Source organism: Nesoenas mayeri, assembly GCF_963082525.1.
Source record: "Nesoenas mayeri genome assembly, chromosome: 30".
In the NCBI taxonomy this organism is placed as follows: Eukaryota; Metazoa; Chordata; class Aves; order Columbiformes; family Columbidae; genus Nesoenas; species Nesoenas mayeri.
Window position 1 is genome coordinate 1362106 of NC_137564.1, and position 21035 is coordinate 1383140.

Below are 21035 nucleotides of genomic sequence, written 5' to 3' on the forward strand. Positions count from 1 at the left end.
GTGGGATCGCGGTGTTACCGAGCGCCGCGGGGCTGCGGGGAGAAGCCCCAGCCTGTTGTCGCCACTTTGCATCCCTGTTGCGAGAGAGGAGCTGTGAGGAGCTCGGAGAGGGAGAGGCAGAGGCTGGGCTGGGCTGGGCTGGTTGGATGTCCCTGGTCTGTTGGAGATGTCCCTGGTCTGGTTGGATGTCCCTGGTCTGGTTGGAGATGTTCCTGGTCTGGTTGGATGTCCCTGGTCTGGTTGGAGATGTCCCTGGTCTGGTTGGAGATGTCCCTGGTCTGGTTGGATGTCCCTGGTCTGGTTGGAGATGTTCCTGGTCTGGTTGGATGTCCCTGGTCCGTTGGAGATGTCCCTGGTCTGGTTGGAGATGTCCCTGGTCTGGTTGGAGATGTCCCTGGTCTGGTTGGATGTCCCTGGTCTGGTTGGAGATGTCCCTGGTCTGGTTGGAGATGTCCCTGGTCTGTTGGAGATGTCCCTGGTCTGGTTGGATGTCCGTGCCCATGACGAGATGCTCTTTGAAGGTCCCTCCCAACCCAAACCCTTCCATGGTCACAGAATCACAGTTTTGGGGGTACAAGACCCTCACGATCATGGAGTCCAACCATAACCCACCCCTGGCACCAAACATGTCCTGAGAACCTCATCTGTGTGTTTAACTCCCCAGGGACGGCGACTCCAGCGCTGCCCTGGGCAGCCTGTTCCAACACCCACAGCCCTTTGGGGAGAAATCACCCCAAATTAACACCCTCACCCTCCCCTGGCGCAACTTGCGGCCGTTTGCCCCGGTCCCTCAGTCTCCATCACATTGTGCTCCAGCCCCTTCCCCAGCTCCGTTCCCTTCTCTCCGCTCGCTCCAGCACCTCAAGTGCTTTCTTGCCATGAGGGTCCCAAAACCACCCCCAAGCACTTAAGGTTTGGCCGGCTATAGGGGCCGGTCACTGCCCCGGTCCCGCTGGCCCCGCTGTTCCTGCCACAAGCCACCACCATCCGCCACCATCCCAGTTTTATTGGGGTCACCAGCGCAGCCCCCGCCGGCGCAAATCCGCCCGCGCCGCCTCGATGTGCTCCCGCAGCTCGGCGGCCGCCTCTTCGCAGTCGTTGAAGGTGGCCAAGCGGTAGCCCACGGTGGCCAGGGAGTAGCAGCCGAAGGCCACCAGTAGGTAGACGGGCAGGGGCAGCAGCGCCTCCCGGTATGGGCCCGGTAAGCGCAGCCCCGGCGGCGCCAGCGCCAGCGCGGCCCAGGCGGAGCCCAGCAGGGCGAGTCCACACAGCCACTGGCCCAGCTTGGTCATGGCGGCCTGCGGAGAGACGGGCCGTGAGAACCGGGAGAACCGGAGAGAACCGGGAGAACCGGAGCGACCCTCCCGCCGCGACCGCGCCGGGCCTGGTCCCCGCCCCCCCCCCCCCCTCAAAGCGGGGCCTCCCGCATCGCGACGCGGCCCCGACCCCCTCCAGGCGTCGCCAATCGGCGCCGGAACGCGGCTGCAGCCGCCTCCGAAGACCCGAGCCCGCCCCCGGTCGCCGGTACCGTTCCCCGCCCCCACCTGGCTCGCTCCGGGGCCCAGCGCCCGTTCTCCCGCCTCTGTCGCGCTGCTGACGTCACGGCGGCGCCGCAGCGCGGGGGCTGCTGGGAGATGCAGTGCGGGCAGAGCCCCGCGGCTCCCGGCGCGGCGCCCCCTGCTGGCGGGCGGGCAGAGCGCCGGGGGCGGAGCAACGGGAGCGGCGCCGGTGCCGCCAGGGAGCGCCGGGCTCTGGCGGCGGCGGCCGCAGGAAGCACCTGGTTTCCTCCGCGTCCGGTCATGGCGGGGGAGCGGCGTGGGAGCAGCCCCTGCCAGCCCTCCCACGGCTGCCAGCCCTCCCACGGCTGCCAGCCCTCCCACGGCTGCCAGCCCCTGGGCTCTTCCCACGGTGCAGCCCCGGTGCTCCCCGCCCGGCGTCCGGTGACCCCGCCTGCCTCAGGGAAGGCACGGACGGGTCTTTCCTCCCCTGCCAAACACCGGCAGCTTTGGCCTTAGCAGCGCAGGGGCCTGCTGGCAGCTGGGGGGTGGAGCTGGACCCTCCGCAGCTCCCCCCGAATCACCGGGACCCCTACCAACCGGGCCAAGCCCCGCAGCACCGGAGCCTGTTCCAACCCGCCCGGTTCCACTGGGCTTTTCTTCTCTTGCACATCCAGGCAGACACGACACTGCCGGTACATTTTCCTGCTGGGTGGCTTGGTAGCTGAACCCCCCCCGCCACATACCGGCAAAGCCCCCGCAAGCGAGCGGGATCATTCTCAGCCGCGCCGAGAGCCGGCGGAGGAACCAAACCCGCCACAAAGCTACAAAACAACCGGTTTATTGGGCGGCCGAGAGGGAGGGGGTTGCCCCGGCAAAGGGGCGCCGGGGCATCAATTCCTCTTCCTGCCTTTGCCCACGGCTTTGGCGGGAGCGGCGACGGCGGCTGCGGACTGGTAGAGCGTGGAGGAGATCTTGTTGATGTAGTAGAGGCTGACCATGGAGAAGATGAGGCTGTGGGGGAAGAACAGGAAGGCTGGAAGGCAGAACACGAAAGAAACGAAGCGGACACCTTCCCCTTGGCTCCCGTTGTGCTGTGGTGACCGACGCCAGCGCCGCCCGGTGCCCCGTTTCCCTCCCAACGACAAGAATGAGCCGTCGGGGTCACAGCGGCTGCACCGGGGTTGGTTTGGGACTTACCAGGTGGTCACGCAAACGCGGTGAATGAGGCCGGAGGCAAACAGAGCCAGCAAGAGGCAGGTGAGGACTGCGGGGGAGAAAACAGGACAGAGAGAGAAGATGCAGCCGTGCTGGCCCAACGTGTCCCCTCGGGGGAGCAGGACAAACCCGCCCCGCTGCACTTACTCTCGGGGAATATCTTGGCCTGGAAGCCTTTGCCAAAAACAAGGTTCTCCAGGTTGTTGAAGGCCCTGGCCGGTGGGTTAAGGCGAAACAGAGAAACCATCTTACCAGCGGAGTCCATTACGCTGTTAAGCGGCATTCTTTATTTTATCAGCGCTGGGGAGACCATCCTCCACAAAGACTGGATGCTCTTGCCTTGCTTATATTCACATAATGATTGCATATTAATTATTAGTTAAATATAAGTTGAGCACTAAACAATGTTTTACTTCATCTCTTGCCTCCTTCTCGTCACGCAGGAGGATATAAACTTGAGGAACATCCCCTCGTTTTGCAGGTGGTCAGAAAGCATCGATCGTGTTGTGATTTAATCACAGCCTACGTTAATTTAGCAGGGACAGAGGGGACCCCCGGGAAGGATACGGTGAGGGAGCAGACGAAGAGCGCGGAGCCCAGCAGCCCGCCCTGGATGGTGAGCCACTCGGTGGAGCCCAGCTGCCGGCTATACATCTGCATCCCGGCGAACAGCAGCAGCGACAGCAGCGACGACAGAGCCAGGGACGTGCCCGTGCCCACGGCTGCGGGGCCGCGGTGAGGGGGGACACAGCCGCCCCCCAGCCCCCCAAACCTCGACCGGTCCCCAAGTTCTCCCTGCAGCTCCCCTGGCCTCAAATAGGTCTCGGGTTCCCCCCACAGCCCCCCAGGCCTCGACCGGGCCCATGGCTCAGCCCCCAGGCCCCGGGACCCCCCGCAGCCCCCCCAGGCCCTGGGACCCCCCGCAGCCCCCCCAGGCTCCGGGACCCCCCGCAGCCCCCCCAGGCCCTGGGACCCCCCGCAGCCCCCCCCGGCCCTGGGACGCCTGCAGCCCCCCAGGCCCCGGGACCCCTGCAGCCCCCCAGGCCTCGTCCCCCTCCCCACAGACCCCGGGCCTCGACCAGGCTCCGGGACCCCCGCAGCCCCCCCGGCCCTGGGACCCCCCGCAGCCCCCCAGGCCTCAGCCCCCCAGGGCCTCGGCCTTGTCCCGGGTCCCCCCATAGCCCCCCAAGCCTCGACAAGGCCCCGGGACCCCCCGCAACCCCCCCTGGCCTCGCCCAGCCCCCGGGCTCTCTCCGCACCTCTCCAGGCCTCTCCCCCCCTCCCCGCAGCCCCCCAAGCCTCGCCCACTCCCTGGGCCCACCCCCCAGGCCCCGGGACCCCACGCAGCCCCCCGGTCCCCCCCCCCGGTCCCGTCCCGTCCCGTTACCCATAGTTCCCCGCGGCGTCGCCCCCGGCCCAGGCCCGTTGCCGGTGCCGCCGCTCTGCGCATGCGCCCTGCCGCCGCGCCGGGAAGGCCACGGCAGCAAGAACGGAGGGGGCGGTGTGGACACGCTGCGCATGCGCGGGTGGCCCCGCCCCTCCCCGCGGGCACCGCGCGCTCCGGCGGGGCTCCCGCGCCCCCTGGCGGCCGCGCCGGGCGCTGCAGGACCCCGGCGGCTCGCGCGCCCCCTGGCGGGGAGGGGCACAGAGCGGGGCCGCGGGACCCACCGCAACCCCGGGACCGGCTGTCCCCACACCCCCGCTTCCCCTCCCGACGCCCCGTTCAGCCCGCCCGGGGTCCAGTTCCCCCGGGCGCCGCTCCCCGAGCCGCTCTGCCTTCCGCGCGGGCCCGGCGGGGGGTGGCGGGGGGCACGGCGGGAGCCTCCCGGTGCTGCCGCCCCCCCGCCGCGGCGGCTCCCCGCCGCCCCCCCCCCCGCTGCCGCTGCCACCGGGGCGGGTCCCGCCGAGCATGCGCGCCGCCGCCCCCCGCCCTCCCCCCGGCTCCGCCGCTCCCTGCAACAGACCGGGGCGTCCGCGGCCGCCGCTGCTGCCGCCGCCGCGGGGACCGGCGCCGGGAGCGGGCGCGGAGCCATGGCCGAAGGCGAGGACCTGCAGACCTTCACCTCCATCATGGACGCGCTCGTCCGCATCAGCGTGAGCGGCGGCGGCCGGGGAGCGGGGGGGGGGGCACCGTGGGGCGGCCGGGCCGGACCGGGCTCCCGGTGGACCGGGGTCGCCATGGCAACGCGGCGGGGGCCGGCGGGATGGCGGGGGTGTCCTTGAGGGCTGGGAAGGCCGCGGCGGGGCATCGAACCCGCGGCCTCCGAGCGACCGGGCAGCGATGCCCGGGAATGGCCGGTGCCGGGGCCCCCCCCGCACCCGTGTCACCGCCCGGATGGACCGACCGGGCGCACCGGGAGCTGCCAGCACAACCGGCGGTGGGGGGCCCGATCCTGGTGCCCGTCTCGGGACTGGTCCTGGCTCTGGTCCCGGTGCTGGTCCCAATCCTGGACCTGGTGCTGATCCCTGTTCTGATGCTGAGCCCAGCGCTGGTCCTGATCCCGTCCCTGGTGCAGCTCCCAGGCCTGATCGTGGACTTAGTGCTGCTCCTGGCTCTGCTCCCAGCGCTGGTCCCGATCCTGGCACTGGTGCTGGCCCCAGCTCTGATCCCAATCACGGTCACAGCCCTGGTCCATGTCCTGGTGCTGATCCTGGTCCTAGGCCCGATCCTGATCATTCTGCTAGTCCTAGGTCTGATCCTGGTCTTAGGCCTGATCCTAGCCCAGCTGCTGGTCCTAGGCCTGATCCTGGTCCTTCTGCTGGTCCTAGGTCTAATCCTGCTCCTAGGCCTGATCCTGGCCCTTCTACTGCTCTTAGGTCTAATCCTGCTCCTAGGCTTGATCCTGGTCCTGACCCTGGTTCTACCCGCAGCCCCATTTCTCCCCAGTCCCCTCGGCCGCGACTGACGCTCCCCCCTCTCTCCCCAGACCAGCATGAAGAACATGGAGCGGGAGCTGGTGTGCCCGGTGTGCAAGGAGATGTACAAGCAGCCGCTGGCCCTGCCGTGCGCCCACAACGTCTGCCACGTCTGCGCCAGCGAGGTGCTGCTGCAGCACGGCTACCTGTGCTGCGACCCCACCTCCGAGCCCTCCTCGCCCGCCGCCACCCCCGCCACCCGCAGCCCCCGCCTGGGCCGCCGCGTCGTCCCCAAACCCGACCGCCTCGACCGCCTCCTTAAATCAGGTGGGACAGCCGGAGGGGAAGGGGAGCCGCGGTGGCGTTGGGGTGTTTTGGGGTGACGCCCTCCCTCCCTCCCGCAGGTTTTGGCACCTACCCGGGGCGCAAACGGGGCACCGTGCACCCCCAGACCGTCAGCTTCCCCTGCCCGGCGTGCCAGCGGGACGTGGACCTGGGGGAGCGGGGCCTGGGCAGCCTTTTCCGCAACCTGACGCTGGAGCGGGTGGTGGAACGTTACCGCCAGACCATCAACATCAGCGCCGCCATCATGTGCCAGTTCTGCAAGCCCCCGCAGCTGGAGGCCACCAAGGGCTGCACCGAGTGCAAGTCCAGCTTCTGCAACGAGTGCTTCAAGCTCTACCACCCCTGGGGCACCCAAAAAGCCCAGCACGAGCCCACGCCCCCCACCCTCACCTTCCGCCCTAAGGTACGGCATCCTCCTCCCCGCCCTCCGCGCGCTTTTGGGGATGCTGAGGGTTGGGGGCGCCCCGCTGAGCTCCCCCTGTGCCCGCGCAGGGGCTGATGTGCCCGGAGCACAAGGAGGAGGTGACTCACTACTGCAAGACCTGCCAGCGGCTGGTGTGCCAGCTCTGCCGCGTGCGCCGCACTCACACCAGCCACAAGATCACCCCGGTGCTCAGCGCCTACCAGGCCCTCAGGGTAAGGACCGCGGTGCGGGGGGGCGCGTAGGGATGGGATTGGGGACAGATGGGGTTGCCGGTGCCTCACCTCGCCTCGTTTTGCACAGGAGAAGCTGTCGAAGAGCATCGCCTACATCCTGAGCAGCCAGGACACGGTGCAGACCCAGATTGCCGAGCTGGAGGAGACGGTGAAGCACACGGAGGTGAGGGGCGGGAGGTGTCAGCTCTGTCCCCGAGCTGTCCCTAGGCAGGGGGTGGCACCGCCAGGCAGGGTCCCCTCTCCGTCCCAGGGAGCACAAGTGTGATGGGAGCAGTTGGGGGACACGGGGGGTTCAGCCCGGAGAAAAGGGGGCTGAGCGGAGACCTTGTCGCTCTCTGCAACTGCCTGAAAGGAGCTTGGAGCGTGGAGGGGGTTGATCTTCTCCCAAGTGATAGGAGAAGGGGAAATGGCCTCAAGTTGCGCCAGGGGAGGGGGAGGGTGGAAATTTGGGGTGATTTCTCCCCAAAGGGCTGTGGGTGTTGGAACAGGCTGCCCAGGGCAGTGCTGGAGTCGCCATCCCTGGGGGGGTTGAAAAGGCGTTTAGATGAGGTTCTTAGAAACATGGGTTAGCGCGCGAGTTGGGTTGTGGTTGGACCTGGTGATCCTGAGGGTCTCTTCCGACTGCAATGACCCTGTGGTTCTGTTCTCCGCTCCCCACGGCAGGCGAACGGCTCGCAGGCCAAGGAGGAGGTGTCGCAGCTGATCGGGGCGCTGTGCGCCATGCTGGAGGAGAAGCGGGCCGCCCTGCTGCAGGCCATCGAGGAGTGCCAGCAGCAGCGGCTGGCCAGCCTGCACGGCCAGATCCAGGAGCACCAGGCCATGCTGGAGAACTCGGGCATGGTGGGCTACGCGCAGGAGGTGCTGAAGGAGACCGACCACCCCTGCTTCGTCCAGGCCGCCAAGCAGCTGCACAACAGGTACCGCGCTGCGGCGGCGCAGCGAGCAGGGTCTTGGGGTGACGCCGTGAACAGGGTCCTGGGGTGACACCGCGAACAGGGTCCTATGGTGACACCGTGAACAGAGTCCTGGGGTGATGCCATGAACAGCGTCCTGGGGTGACGCCGCGAACAGGGTCCTGGGGTGACACCGTGAACAGGGTCCTATGGTGACACCGTGAACAGGGTCCTGGGGTGACACCGTGAACAGGGTCCTGGGGTGACGCCGCGAACAGGGTCCTGGGGTGACACCGCGAACAGGGTCCTATGGTGACACCATGAACAGGGTCCTGGGGTGACACCGTGAACAGGGTCCTGAGGTGATGCCGCGAACAGGGTCCTATGGTGACACCGTGAACAGGGTCCTGGGGTGACACCATGAACAGGGTCCTGGGGTGACGCCGCGAACAGGGTCCTGGGGTGACGCCACGAGCAGGGTCCTATGGTGACACCGTGAACAGGGTCCTATGGTGACACCGTGAACAGGGTCCTGGGGTGACGCTGCGAACAGGGTCCTATGGTGACACCGTGAACAGGGTCCTGTGGTGATGCCGCAAACAGGGTCCTATGGTGACGCCACGAACAGGGTCCTGGGGTGATGCCGCGAACAGGGTCCTATGGTGACACCGTGAACAGGGTCCTGGGGTGACGCCGCGAACAGGGTCCTGGGGTGACACCACGAACAGGGTCCTGGGGTGATGCCGCGAACAGGGTCCTATGGTGACACCATGAACAGGGTCCTGGGGTGACGCCGCGAACAGGGTCCTATGGTGACATCATGAACAGGGTCCTGGGGTGATGCCATGAACAGGGTCCTATGGTGACACCGTGAATAGGGTCCTGGGGTGACACCAGGAACAGGGTCCTGGGGTGATGCCGCGAACAGGGTCCTGCGGTGACGCCGCGAACTGGCCCCTCCAGTGCTCACACGTATGGCCCTGATGTCCCCTCTTGCTCGTTGCCACAGGATCCTCAGGGCCACCGACTCGCTGCAGAGTTTCCGTCCCGCGGCCACCGCCTCCTTCAGCCACTTCCAGCTGGACGTCAGCCGGGAGCTGAAGCTGCTCACCGACCTGGCCTTCATCCGAGGTAACGGCAGCGCGGCCGGGGCACCGGCTGCGCCCCGCGCGGAGCTGCAGCCCCCCGCCCGTCTCGGAGCTCGGCCGCGGGCTCTCGCGGATCTGCCGGTCCCCCCACCCCCGTCAGGGACGGCCCCCGCCCCAACAGCCCCCAAAATGACCCCTGTCCCCGCGCCAGGACAGGCAGGGCGGCAGGTAAGGGCAGGAGGAGCTGCCGGAGGGTGAGTACGGAGCCGAGGCTGCCCCGCCGCAGGCAGGAGCCGCGTGGCCCTGCCGGACCCGCTGGGGACGCTTTTCAGACCTGCTTCTACCTCTCTTTGTTTATAGGCTGCGGCCGCTGCTGAGGCGTCACCGGAGTAACTTGAGGCAAGTCACATCCCTGCCCCAGAGCCAGCGCCGCTCTCTCTGTCCCATCCCCGCCATCCTGCAGCCCGGCCTGCGCACCGGCGCGCTGCGTCCTCCATCGCTGCTGATCCTGCCCCTCCTCGCCCCATTGCCGCCCCATCCTCGCCCCATTGCTGCCCCATCCTCGCCCCATTGCTGCCCCATCTGCGCCCCATTGCCGCCCCATCCTCGCCCCATTGCCGCCCCATCCTCACCCCATTGCCGCCCCATCCTCGCCCCATTGCCGCCCCATCCGCGCCCCATTGCTGCCCCATCCGCGCCCCATTGCTGCCCCATCCGCGCCCCATTGCCGCCCCATCCTCGCCCCATTGCCGCCCCATCCTCGCACCATTGCCGCCCCATCCTCGCCCCGTTGCTGCCCCATCCTCGCCCCATTGCTGCCCCATCCGCGCCCCATTGCCGCCCCATCCTCGCCCCATTGCCGCCCCATCCTCGCCCCATTGCTGCCCCATCCGCGCCCCATTGCTGCCCCATCCGCGCCCCATTGCCGCCCCATCCTCGCCCCATTGCTGCCCCATCCGCGCCCCATTGCCGCCCCATCCTCGCCCCATTGCCGCCCCATCCTCGCCCCATTGCCGCCCCATCCTCGCCCCGTTGCTGCCCCATCCTCGCCCCATTGCTGCCCCATCCTCGCCCCATTGCCGCCCCATCCTCGCCCCATTGCTGCCCCATCCGCGCCCCATTGCTGCCCCATCCGCGCCCCATTGCCGCCCCATCCTCGCCCCATTGCTGCCCCATCTGCGCCCCATTGCCGCCCCATCCTCGCCCCATTGCCGCCCCATCCTCGCCCCATTGCCACCTCGTTCTCGCCCCATTGACACCTCCTCCTCGCCCCATTGCCACCCCATTGCCACCCCAATCCTCGCCCCATTGCTGCCCCATCCTCGCCCCATTGCTGCCCCATCCGCGCCCCATTGCCACCCCATCCTCACCCCATTGCCACTCCCATCCTCGCCCCATTGCCACCCCATCCTCGCCCCATTGCCACCCCATCCTCGCCCCATTGCTGCCCCATCCTCGCCCCATTGCCACCCCAATCCTCGCCCCATTGCCACCCCCTCCTCGCCCCGTTGCCACCCCCGTACTCACCCCATTGCCGCCCCATCCTCGCCTCATTGCCACCTCGTTCTCGCCCCATTGACACCCCATCCTCGCCCCATTGCCACCCCAATCCCCGCCCCATTGCTGCCCCATCCTCACCCCATTGCCACCCCCATCCTCGCCCCATTGCCATCCCCATCCTCGCCCCATTGCCGCCCCATCCTCACCCCATTGCTGCCCCCTCCTCGCCCTATTGCCACCCCCATCCTTGCCCCATTGCCACCCCCTTCTTGCCCCATTGACACCTCCTCCTCGCCCCATTGCCACCCCATTGCCACCCCAATCCTCGCCCCATTGCTGCCCCATCGTCGCCCCATTGCCACCCCATCGTCGCCCCATTGCCGCCCCATCCTCGCCCCATTGCTGCCCCATCCTCGCCCCATTGCCACCCCATCGTCGCCCCATTGCCGCCCCATCCTCGCCCCATTGCTGCCCCATCCTCGCCCCATTGCCACCCCAATCCTCGCCCCATTGCCACCCCCTCCTCGCCCCATTGCCACCCCCATACTCACCCCATTGCCGCCCCATCCTCGCCCCATTGCCACCTCGTTCTCGCCCCATTGACACCTCCTCCTCGCCCCATTGCCACCCCATTGCCACCCCAATCCTCGCCCCATTGCTGCCCCATCCTCACCCCATTGCCACCCCCATCCTCGCCCCATTGCCACCCCCGTACTCACCCCATTGCTGCCCCATCCTCGCCCCATTGCCATCCCCATCCTCGCCCCATTGCCGCCCTATCCTCACCCCATTGCTGCCCCCTCCTCGCCCCATTGCCACCCCCATCCTTGCCCCATTGCCACCCCCATCCTTGCCCCATTGCCACCCCCTTCTTGCCCCATTGCCACCCCATCCTCACCCCATTGCCACCCCAATCCTCGCCCCACTTCCACCCCCATTCTTGCCCCATTTCTATATCCTACCTCACCCCATTTCCACCCCCCTCCTCACCCCATTTCCACCCCCCTCCTCACCCCATTGCCACCCCCATCCTCACCCCATTGCCACCCCATCCTTGCCCCACTTCCACCCCAATCCTCGCCCCATTTCTACCTCCTTCCACACCCCATTTCCACCCCATCCTTGCCCCGTTTCCATCCCCCTCCTTGCCCCATCTCTGTCCCCCTCCTCGCCCCATTTCCATCCTCTTCCTCACCTCATTTCTGTCCCACTTCTTCATCCCCCTCCTCACCCTATTGCTGTCCTCATCTTCACCCCATTTCTCTCCCCCTCCTCATCCCATTTCCAGCCTTGTCTTCACCCCATTTCTGTCCCGCTTCTCATCCCATTTCCATCCTCTTCCTCACCCCATTGCCACCTGACTCCTCAGCCCAGTCCTGTCCCCCTCCTCACCCCATTTCCACCCAGCTCCTCACCCCATTTCCACCTGGCTCCTCACCCCATTCCTGTCCCCCTCCTCACCCCATTGCCACCCGCCACCCCCTCCTCTCTCCGCCCCCCTTCCCTCCCCACTCCTGGCACCTTCCCGCCGCCATCCCCATCCCCATCCCATCTCCTCCCTCCTCCTCCTCCTCTCCTGCTGCCTCCATCCTCTCCTCTCTTTCTCTCTTTCTCTCTCTCTCCCCTCCCCGACTTGCACTCAGCCCGTCTGGTCCCCGGAGCCCCACAGCAGCGAGTTCCTCTGTCTCCCCGACTCTCGCTCCTCCTCCGGTGCCTCCACACGGTCTCCGCAGTCAGATCCCCCTTAGACTCCTGCTGGTTGTGCGTCCGTGCGTCCGTCCGGAATGCCCTTTTCCCCCTGGCCGCCTCTCCCCGCCCGCCGGCGGAGGGGATGCTGCCTGATGCCCGGCCGGTCCCCTCTCCCCGCAGCGCCCGAGGCTCCGGTTATCGACACCCAGCGCACCTACGCCTACGACCAGATCTTCCTGTGCTGGCGGCTGCCGCAGCACTCGCCGCCCGCCTGGCACTACACGGTGGAGTACCGCAAGACGGACGCCAAGGCCAAGGGGCTGAAGCTGTGGCAGCGGCGCGAGGAGGTCCGCGGCACCAGCGCCCTCGTGGAATACCTGGACACCGACAGCGTCTACGTGCTGCGGGTGAAGGGCTGCAACAAGGCGGGTTTTGGGGAGTACAGCGAGGATATCTACCTGCACACGCCGCCTGCGCCAGGTGAGGCGGTGCCGTGGGCTCGGAGCGCCCGCGCCGCGCACCCCGTTTTCACGCGCGTTCTCCTCCTCCTCCTCGCAGTGCTCAACTTCTTCCTTGACAACCGCTGGGGCTTCAACCGGGACCGCTTGGCCATCAGCAAGGACCAGCGCGCCGTGCGCAGCGTCCCCGGCATCCCCATGCTCTTCGCCGCCGAGCGCTTGATGACCAGCTGCCACCTCTCCATCGACCTGGTCATCGGCGACGTGGCCGTCACGCAGGGCAAGAGCTACTGGGCTTGCTGCGTGGATCCCAGTTCCTACCTGGTGAAGGTGGGCGTGGGGCTGGAGAGCAAACTGCAGGAGTGGTTCCAGGTGCCGCAGGACGTGGTGAGCCCCAGGTGAGCTGTGCGGCGTGCTGGGCACGGGGGGTTGTGTCTGCGCCGGGAGGGGGTTCTCTCTGCCCTGGGGAGGCCACACTTGGAATATGGTGTCCGGTTGTGGCCCCTCAGCTCCAGCAGGACAGGGAACTGCTGCAGAGAGTCCAGCGCAGCCACCAAGATGCTGGAGGGAGTGGAGCATCTCCCGTGTGAGGAAAGGCTGAGGGAGCTGGGGCTCTGGAGCTGGACAAGAGGAGCCTGAGGGGGGACTCATTGCTGGGGCTCAAGATGGCAAGGGGCAGTGTCAGGAGGATGGAGCCAGGCTCTGCTGGTGACAACCAGGGACAGGACAAGGGGCAATGGGTGCAAACTGCAACACAGGAGGTTCCGCTGGCAGATGAGAAGCAACTTGTTGGGGTGAGGGTGGCAGAGCCTGGCCCAGGCTGCCCAGGGAGGGTGTGGAGTCTCCTTCTGTGCAGACATTCCAACCCGCCTGGACACCTTCCTGTGTAACCTCAGCTGGGTGTTCCTGCTCCGGGGGGGTTGCACTGGGTGAGCTTTCCAGGTCCCTCCAACCCCTCACACTCTGTGATTCACCCGCCCCCCCACCGCAGGTACGACCCCGACAGCGGCCACGACAGCGGCGCGGAGGACACGACGGTGGAGGCTCCGCCGCCCTACGCCTTCCTCACCATCGGCATGGGCAAGATCCTGCTGTCGCACGGCTCGGCGCTCACCTCGCGCGACCCCAACGGCTGCACCGTGCCCCTGCCCCCGCGCATCGGCGTCTGCCTGGACTACGAGCAGGGCAAGGTGAGCTTCTACGACGCCGTTTCCTTCCGCGAGCTCTGGGAGTGCGGCGTGGACTGCTCGGGGCCCGTCTGCCCGGCTTTCTGCTTCATCGGGGGGGGTGCCCTGCACCTCCAGGAGCTGGTGGCCAACAAGCAGGAGCGGAAAGTCACCATCGGGGGCTTCGCCAAGCTGGACTGAGCCGGGACCGCTCCCCGGCCCCCGCGGTTGCGCAGGAGGGAGCGGGGGGGGCACAGCGAGGGCGGCTGGGCTGGGAGCACACAGATGGGTGTTTTGTGGCATGGGGGGGATGGGGACAGCGCTGCCGTCCCCTCCTGTCCCCATCTGTCCCTTTCCCCGGCTCAGCGCGGGGCTGTGGGCAGAGAGGGGTCAGCCCTAGACATGGAGCAGGGAGGGGGGTGCGAGCAGGACACGGGGTGGGGGGGCAGCAAGTGACAATGGGGTGACAGTGCGGGGGGAGAGACGGTGCTGGCCGGGGTGGGGGAGGCAGCGGGGCTGGGGAGAGCGGGCGGGGGGCGGCTGGGCTGCAATGAGGCGTGAAAAGGGTTTGTTTCTCTAAAATGGCTCGTTTTCCATGTGGCCATCGGGGCTGTGGGTCCCTAGTGTCCCCAGGGTCACACTCAGCCCCTTACACCACTCAGCCCTGGGGCTGGAGCCGTGGGGTTGGGGGGTCCCAGCCCGGCCGGGGGGGCCGGGATCTGGCCGAGCTGCTGTAGTTTCTCCTGGGTTCTGTTACATTTGCTGTATTTTCATGGTTTCCTACAATAAACTGCAACGCCAGACTCCTCCGGGGGTGCACCACGGGGGGCGCTGGGGGGTGTTGGGGGGTGCCCATGGCCAAGGCCATTGGCCAGGGCTGTCCCTTGGGCCAGGGCCAGCAGGGACGGGCTGGGGCAGCGTTGACGTGTCACTCGCTGCCACGTGGCCGCTGCCACCCTGTCCCCACACATCGGGGTCCTCCTGGGTCAGGACCCCACCCATGGCATTACTGGAGGTCCCACGGCGCTTCTGGTCCAGCCTGGGGGGCTATTGGGCGCTGGAGCATGGAGGAACCAAACCCGCTGGTTCCCGTCACCGGGTGACACCGGGTGCTCCATTGGGAGCCGGGGGGGGGCGCGGTGGCCGGGTTGGGTCCCTGCAAACAGGTGGCTCTTTGTAGGGCCCAGCCCAGGCGCTGGTTTCGATTCCTGGGGGCCCTGCCCAGGGTGGGGGGGACAAACACAGCCCTGCCCAGCCTGGTGTGGCAGCAGCCCCATGGCTGCTTGGGGGGGTGGTGGGATGTGACACTGACACCGTGACACCGTGACACAGACCCCTCCCTGCCCACCTCCTGCCCTGGTTTCCATCCTTCCCCCCCAGGTGCACCCCAAAGCAAATAGAGGACCCCCCCCCCCAAACCGCCACCACCCCTGGGGCTTGTGTCATCTCGTCACTGGGCAGCCCCCCCAGCCCCTTATTCACACTCTGGTGTGGCCCTGGGACCTCCTGGGGTCCCCGGCACCCAGTATAGCCACGTCCCCCCCCGACCCCACATTCGGTGGCCAAAGCCTCCCCAGGCACGTGTGCGGTGCCCGGGCTGGTTCCGGCGCTGGCTCCGTGCCCGCGCTCACGCCGCCTTTACTGGGGGGGAGTTTCATTTCCTTGTTTTGCTGCTTTTCACCCATTGCCAGAAACGCTCCCAGCGCCCGGGACACGGCCGCGTGTGTCACCAGCGAACACGCGCCCTTTACGGGACTTGCCCGCGGGTTTATGGCACCGTTGGCACCTTTCCGTGCCGCCGTGGGACAAACGGTTGTGTTGAACGAGACGTGTTTGCTCATGAGACAGCATGGGGTGGGGGCGAGAGGGACCGGCAGGACACGTCACGCCCGAGGGACACGGGAGGGGGACATGGGATGGGGACACAGGATGGGGGTGCAGGGGATGGAGATGCAGGGAATGGGGACGCAGGGGATGGGGACACACAGTGGACACACACGATTGGGATACACAGGATGGGGACACACAATAGGGACGCATGGGATGGGGACGCAGGGGAGGGGGACACAGGGGATGGGGACACACAATAGGGAGGCATGGGATGGGGACACACAATAGGGACGCATGGGATGGGGACGCAGGGGAGGGGGACACAAAATAGGGACACACGGGATGGGGACGCGGGAGATGGAGACACACAATGGGGACACACGGGATGGGGACACAGGGGACGGGGACACAGGGGATGGGGACACGGGATGGGGATGCAGGGGACGGGGACGCAGGGGACGGGGACGCAGGGGATGGGGATGCAGGGGATGGGGATGCAGGGGATGGGGATGCAGGGGATGGGGACGCAAGGGATGGGAACGCAAGGGACACAGGGGAAGGGCACACAGGGGATGGGGACGCAGGGGATGGGGACACAGGGGAAGGGCACATAGGATGGGGGCGCAGGGGATGGGGCCACTGATTGTAGGTACAACACCAGCAAGTGACAAATACCCCCAGCACACACCCGAGCGTGAGGAACAAGAGTGTCGTTCCCCCCCCCCACCCAGAGCCAAGACCACCCGCCCGGGTGACAACCACACTGGAGACACCCACCAGGGAGTCACCCGGTGTCACCGCAGCCCCGTGGGACACGGCGCCCGCCTGCGCTCACCCGTTTATTGTGCAATGCGATAAATACAGCCGGGGCGCAGACCTGGCCCCCGCCGAGCCTGGTGCTGCCCCCCCAAAACATACTGCTATAAAATAACATCACAACGACGAAAAGAGCGGTTGAATGGGAATCCCCGGGGCGAGCGCAGGGGGCACGAGCCCTTGTCCCCCCCCCGAATCTTTGTTCATCCAGTTCTGTCATGCGCACGAATCCGGCTGCTCCAGAACCGTCCAGCTCTCGCTGCCTGCGGCGAGGGGCTGAGCGGCACCGGGGGGGCCGTGCCGGGGGCTGGTGCTGTGTCCCCCCCCCCCCAAAATAACCAGGGGCTGTGGCTGCCCCTTCCCCTCCATCCCGGCGCATCCTCAGAGGTTGTCGGAGCCGGTGGAAGGGTTGGTGTAGGTGAAGGTGCCGGTCCCCCCGCCATTGCTACCGGCTACCTGGGGTGGGATAGCAAAGGGGGTGTCAGAGCCACGCTGAGCCCCCCAACACCCCCACCGTGGGTTCCCCGCTGTGCCCAACCACGGGCACCCCGAGGCCCCCCCTGAGAAGTCCCTGACCATGTTCCCTCTTCCTGGGCGATAAGCTCGCCCAACAAGACCAAAGGCAAATATTTACCCAGGCCCCTGGTGTTTGAACAGGGTGAGCAGTTTCGCACAGAGCCAAGCAGCTGGATGCGGCCCCCGCCCACGGCACCGGCACGCGGAGGGGTGCAGCGCACCGACGGGAGGTGCGCACCCCCCAAACCGCCACCTCGCCCCGCGGAGCCGCGTCGTGGCGTGTGCGGCAGCTCCGGATGGCACAGCCGCGGTTTCAGTGCGGGATGCGCGGGGGAGGATTTGGGGATCACCCCCTCTCCAAGTTCCACCTGCACCCCCCGGTTCTAACCCACGGGAAAAGGGGGAGCAGCTGCCCAAGGTCATGGGCGGCCCCCGGAGCTGGGATGGCTCTGCCAGCGCCGGCCGAACGCTCAGCACCGCGGCTCCATCCAGGCGTGAATGTGACACGGCCGGGAGGGGACCGGTGTGGGACGGGCACCCGGGGCCACCCGTCCCCTGCCCCACTGGCTCCGTTAGCCATTAACCCGCTGGGCAAGGGACCTGCCCAGCTACCAGAAACACCTGCTCCTCCACCCAAAGCACCTTCCCTTGCCCCAAAAGCACCTTCTCCTGCACCCAAAATCACCTTCTCCTGCACCAAAAGCACCTTCTTATGCAACCCAAAGCACCTTCTCCTGCACCCAAAAGCACTTTCTCCTGCACCCAAAAGCACTTTCTCCTGCACCCAAAAGCACCTTCCCTTGTACCCAAAGCACCTTCCCCTGCACCCAAAAGCACCTGCTCCTGCACCCAAAGCACCTTCTTACCCAAAAGCACTTTCCCCTGCACCCAAAATCACCTTCTCCTGCACCAAAAGCACCTTCCCCTGCAACCAAAAGCACCTGCTCCTGCACCCAAAGCACCTTCCCCTGCAGCAGCAGGGACACCAGGCACAAGCGCCCCCGGGGCCGGTGACGCGGGGTCTGACCTGGCTGTAGGGGTTGGGTTTGCCGGTGGGCGGCGCGTAGCGGCCGTGGCTCTGGTACGGCGGGTACTCGGCCATGGGGTTGTAGGAATCCTTGGTGCTGAGCAGGTCCAGCTTCCCGCGGCTTTTCCGGCGGCAGGTGCAGGTGGTCTGGGGGCGGGGGAAGGGGTCAGGGGCTGATGGCGTGGGGACGGGGACAGGGGACACACCTGGAGGAGCCGCATGGGGACAGGGGGCTCACCATGAGGAAGCAGGTGAGGATGCTCAGCAGCAGCAGGATGGAGACCAGGACCAGCAGAGCAATGGCCCAGTCTGGGACCGCGGACGCCGGTGCCGGGGACGTCACCACCACAGTGCCTGCTAGAGGAACAGAGACGTGGCTGTGCCACGAAGCTGGGACACACAGCCCCGAGACACCCCCAGGACGGGGGGGCAGTGCTGCCCACCACGGGGAAACAGCCGGTGCTGGGCCCACCCCAGCGCCAAGGAGGGACGGTGGGGTGCAATAGCACTTGCAGACCCCCCCAGACCCCTCCATGGGGCTCCGTGCCCCCTCACACCCCCACCCCGAAGCTCCCGCTCACTCTGGATGTCGACGAGCTGCAGGTCCCTGATGAAGCCGTCCTGGTTCAGACTGTTCCTCAGCTGCTGCTCCGCGGTGTCGCTGGTGACGGCGCCCTCGCCGTGCCCGAACACCAGAGTGGACTGTGTCCGCACCGAGCCGGGGCTGCCCGGGACAGGGGGCGTCAGCGTGCGGATCACCGACCCCCCTGGGGGCTCTGGTCACCCTGCCGGGACACCTGTCACCGGAGCCACCCACCCGCTCACCTGAAACGGAGCTCGCTGCAGCCCTTGTAGCTCTGCCGGAGCGGGCAGCTGGTGCAGCCAAACACGGATTCAAACTGCAATGAGATGTAGGGGTGACGGCCACGTCCCCAGCAGACACCCCCTCCACAGACACCCCGTCCCCTCGCCGGAGCAGATGGGAGCGCTAATGGGAGGTGACTCCTTCCCAATACAGCCTGGGGGGTTGCTGGCCCAGCGCGGCACTGGGACTCACCATGGTCAGGACGCTGTAGCTCAGGCTCCGGTAATCCCTGGACGTGGGGTCCCGCAGGCTCTCGTTGAAGCTCCTGTTGAGGATGCGGAAGGACAGGGGGACGGGGACGAGCAGCTGGACGGTGGTGGGAAGCAGAGCCGCGGTTTTGCTGGGGTCGGGGCCGCTGCTGCTGCCCGGCACAGCCGGGGGGGTTTGCCCGGCAGCGGTGCTGCCCTGAGCGGTGATAGCGGTTTGCTGGGTGGGGACAACCTGGGCGCTGCTGCTCCCGTTGCCTCGGGCGCTGGTGATGGGGATCCCCGTGCTAGCGCCCGTGGGGAAGGTGGGGACCACGGGGCTGCTCCGGGGTGTGCTGCTGTTAGAAACGGGGATCCAGCCATTGCCGCTGTCGCTGCTGTTGGCAGAGGTGGGCAGCGCGGTGCTCTTGGCCATGACCTTGTCTGTGGAGCCGCTGCCGGACTGGAAGCTGGTGGTGTTGCCGGTGGCGGGGACGACTGTGGCGCGGGGGGAGATGGAGGTTTGGGTCCCGTTGCCGATGGTGTTTTTGGAGATGGTGATGTTGGGAGCAGCGGTCGCGGGCGTTGTGGTTGTCTCCGTGGTGGTGGTGTCGGTGGTGGTGGTGTCGGTGGTAGTGGTGTCGGTGGTGGTGGTGTCAGTGGTGGTGGTGGTGGTCGTCTCGGTGGTGGTGGTCTCGGTGGTGGTCGTCTTGGTCGTGGTGGTCTCAGTGGTGTTTATGGCACGCGTGCCCAGAGGCAACACCGGAGTCGGCAGCTGGGGCTGCAGCGCTGCTTTGGGAAGGTTTTCCACAAGGCGGCTCTTTGGCTGGATGCCACAAGGCACTGAGAAGCACCAGGAGCCGACCACCAGCACCTCCACAAGGCCAAGACCCTCAGGAATACCCCACCAGTGGGGTTTGCGCTGGGCACACGTGGGTCCGGGCGGTGCCGCCCGCGCAGCTGGCACCGGCTCCATGCCCATCCCTGCAGACCCTGGGGGGCCCTGGCAGGCTGGGGGGCTCAGCCACAACCCCCCACCCCGATAACACCCGCGGGGGGCTGGGCTGGGGGGGTGTGCCACCCGCCCCCCCCGGACCCGCACGGCTGGGCTGCCGGCCAGCGCGGGCGGCTCCCGGGCGCTTTCCCAGCGGGTGCCGCGGCGCTGGAGGAGAGCCCGGGGTCCGAACGGCTCCGCCGGGACACACCTGCATACCGGGCTGCGAGCCCCGGGCGCAGCGCGCTCCGGCTGGCCCCGGCACAGCCCGGCTGGCCGGCCCCGGCCGATCCCCTCGGACACGGCTGAAAGGAGCCATGGTCACCACAAGGTCCCCAGGTTGTGGCTTTGCTGCGGATAATCAACCTGGCATTCTGCACCCCAGGACCGGACCAAACAAGACGGCAATGCCCTGCCGCCTGTGTGCCACCAGCTCTGGTGTCCCCCCGCCCCAGCTCAGAAAGCCCAGGGGACCCCCCTCCTGTCCGCTTGCCCCGTCACCTCCCCACTAGCCCAAGTCCCAGCGTGGGGTCCCACCGGCCCCTGTCCCTCACCTGCACCCAGCGCCAGCACCAGCAGGAGGATGGTGAGCGCCATGGGGGTCATCCCGGGGGGGTCCCGATGCCTGTTGGGGCTCCGCGGTGGCTGCTCTCCCGTTACTGGCGGCGCGCGCTGTGATCTGAGGCGCAGGAACTGGCGGCTCGGCAGCGGCAGGAGCTTTATAGAACACCTGGCGCAGGTGGGGAGGCCCCACCCCGCCGTTGGCCCCGGGACGGGGGGGTCCTTCCGCCCCGCTTGGCGCAAGGCACAGGGGCGCCGCCTCCCCAACGGGGCACCCGCAGCATCCTTCCCCATGGGTGGGGTCCCCCGTGCTCCCCTGGCTTGGGGGGACACTGCCGGTAGCGTCATTGCGCCATGGGTGGGGGCAGCTTTGGGGGGGGCGCGGGGAAGGGACAGCAGGTGGGTGTCCCTGGGCAGGGGTGGGGGCAGAATGTGCACCCCCTGCAGGCTGAGCCCTAAGCCGGGATTTGGGGGGGAGCACGGGGTGGGGACGGAGCCCCCCAGCCCCTCCCTCGGGGGGGCCTCATTCTCCAGCTCAATCTGTGGTTAATCATTAGCGGCCGGCCACTGCCTCGCCCTGCACTCAAATAAACACCGCTGATGCCCCCCCCGAAATGCTTACGTAGGTGGGGCCCAGGGCCCCACAAAATCCCAGTATACCCCAGTCAGCAGGTGCCAGGCCACCCTCCAGCCACAAGCCTGAGGAGGTGGCCCTCAGGTGGCCCCAGCCCCAGCTGATGCCCAGCGCCGAGCTGGATGCTGATGCTCCAGCCCAGAGGTACCAGGTGCCACCCGTGCCAGGGCGTGGAGCCGCCGTCCTCCCCGGCGACACGTGCTCCTGGCACGACCGGACACCGGCCGTTCCGGTCCCTCCC

General features: G+C 67.5%; 3 protein-coding genes across 3 annotated transcripts; 1 reads left to right on the forward strand and 2 right to left on the reverse strand.

Moving 5' to 3' along the window:
- Positions 1 to 988: 988 nt before the first annotated feature.
- Positions 989 to 1599, reverse strand: DPM3 (dolichyl-phosphate mannosyltransferase subunit 3, regulatory). Its single transcript, XM_080361015.1, has 2 exons — positions 1545 to 1599; positions 989 to 1298 (listed from the first exon to the last, which is right to left on the reverse strand). The coding sequence occupies exon 2, from the start codon at positions 1290 to 1292 to the stop codon at positions 1014 to 1016; it is 279 nt and encodes a 92-aa protein (XP_080217141.1). The 5' UTR covers positions 1293 to 1298; positions 1545 to 1599; the 3' UTR covers positions 989 to 1013.
- A 722-nt stretch (positions 1600 to 2321) lies between these two features.
- Positions 2322 to 4193, reverse strand: KRTCAP2 (keratinocyte associated protein 2). Its single transcript, XM_080361039.1, has 5 exons — positions 4102 to 4193; positions 3281 to 3436; positions 2862 to 2924; positions 2697 to 2763; positions 2322 to 2510 (listed from the first exon to the last, which is right to left on the reverse strand). Exons 1-5 carry the CDS (start codon positions 4103 to 4105, stop codon positions 2390 to 2392), a joined length of 411 nt encoding a protein of 136 aa, XP_080217165.1. The 5' UTR covers positions 4106 to 4193; the 3' UTR covers positions 2322 to 2389.
- A 552-nt stretch (positions 4194 to 4745) lies between these two features.
- TRIM46 (tripartite motif containing 46) lies at positions 4746 to 13567 on the forward strand (the record flags this gene model as incomplete). Its single annotated transcript, XM_080361062.1, has 10 exons — positions 4746 to 4808; positions 5642 to 5897; positions 5975 to 6318; positions 6408 to 6551; positions 6640 to 6735; positions 7236 to 7489; positions 8475 to 8596; positions 11923 to 12222; positions 12301 to 12598; positions 13192 to 13567. The coding sequence occupies 10 exons, from the start codon at positions 4746 to 4748 to the stop codon at positions 13565 to 13567; spliced, it is 2253 nt and encodes a 750-aa protein (XP_080217188.1).
- Between the last annotated feature and the right edge of the window lie 7468 nt (positions 13568 to 21035).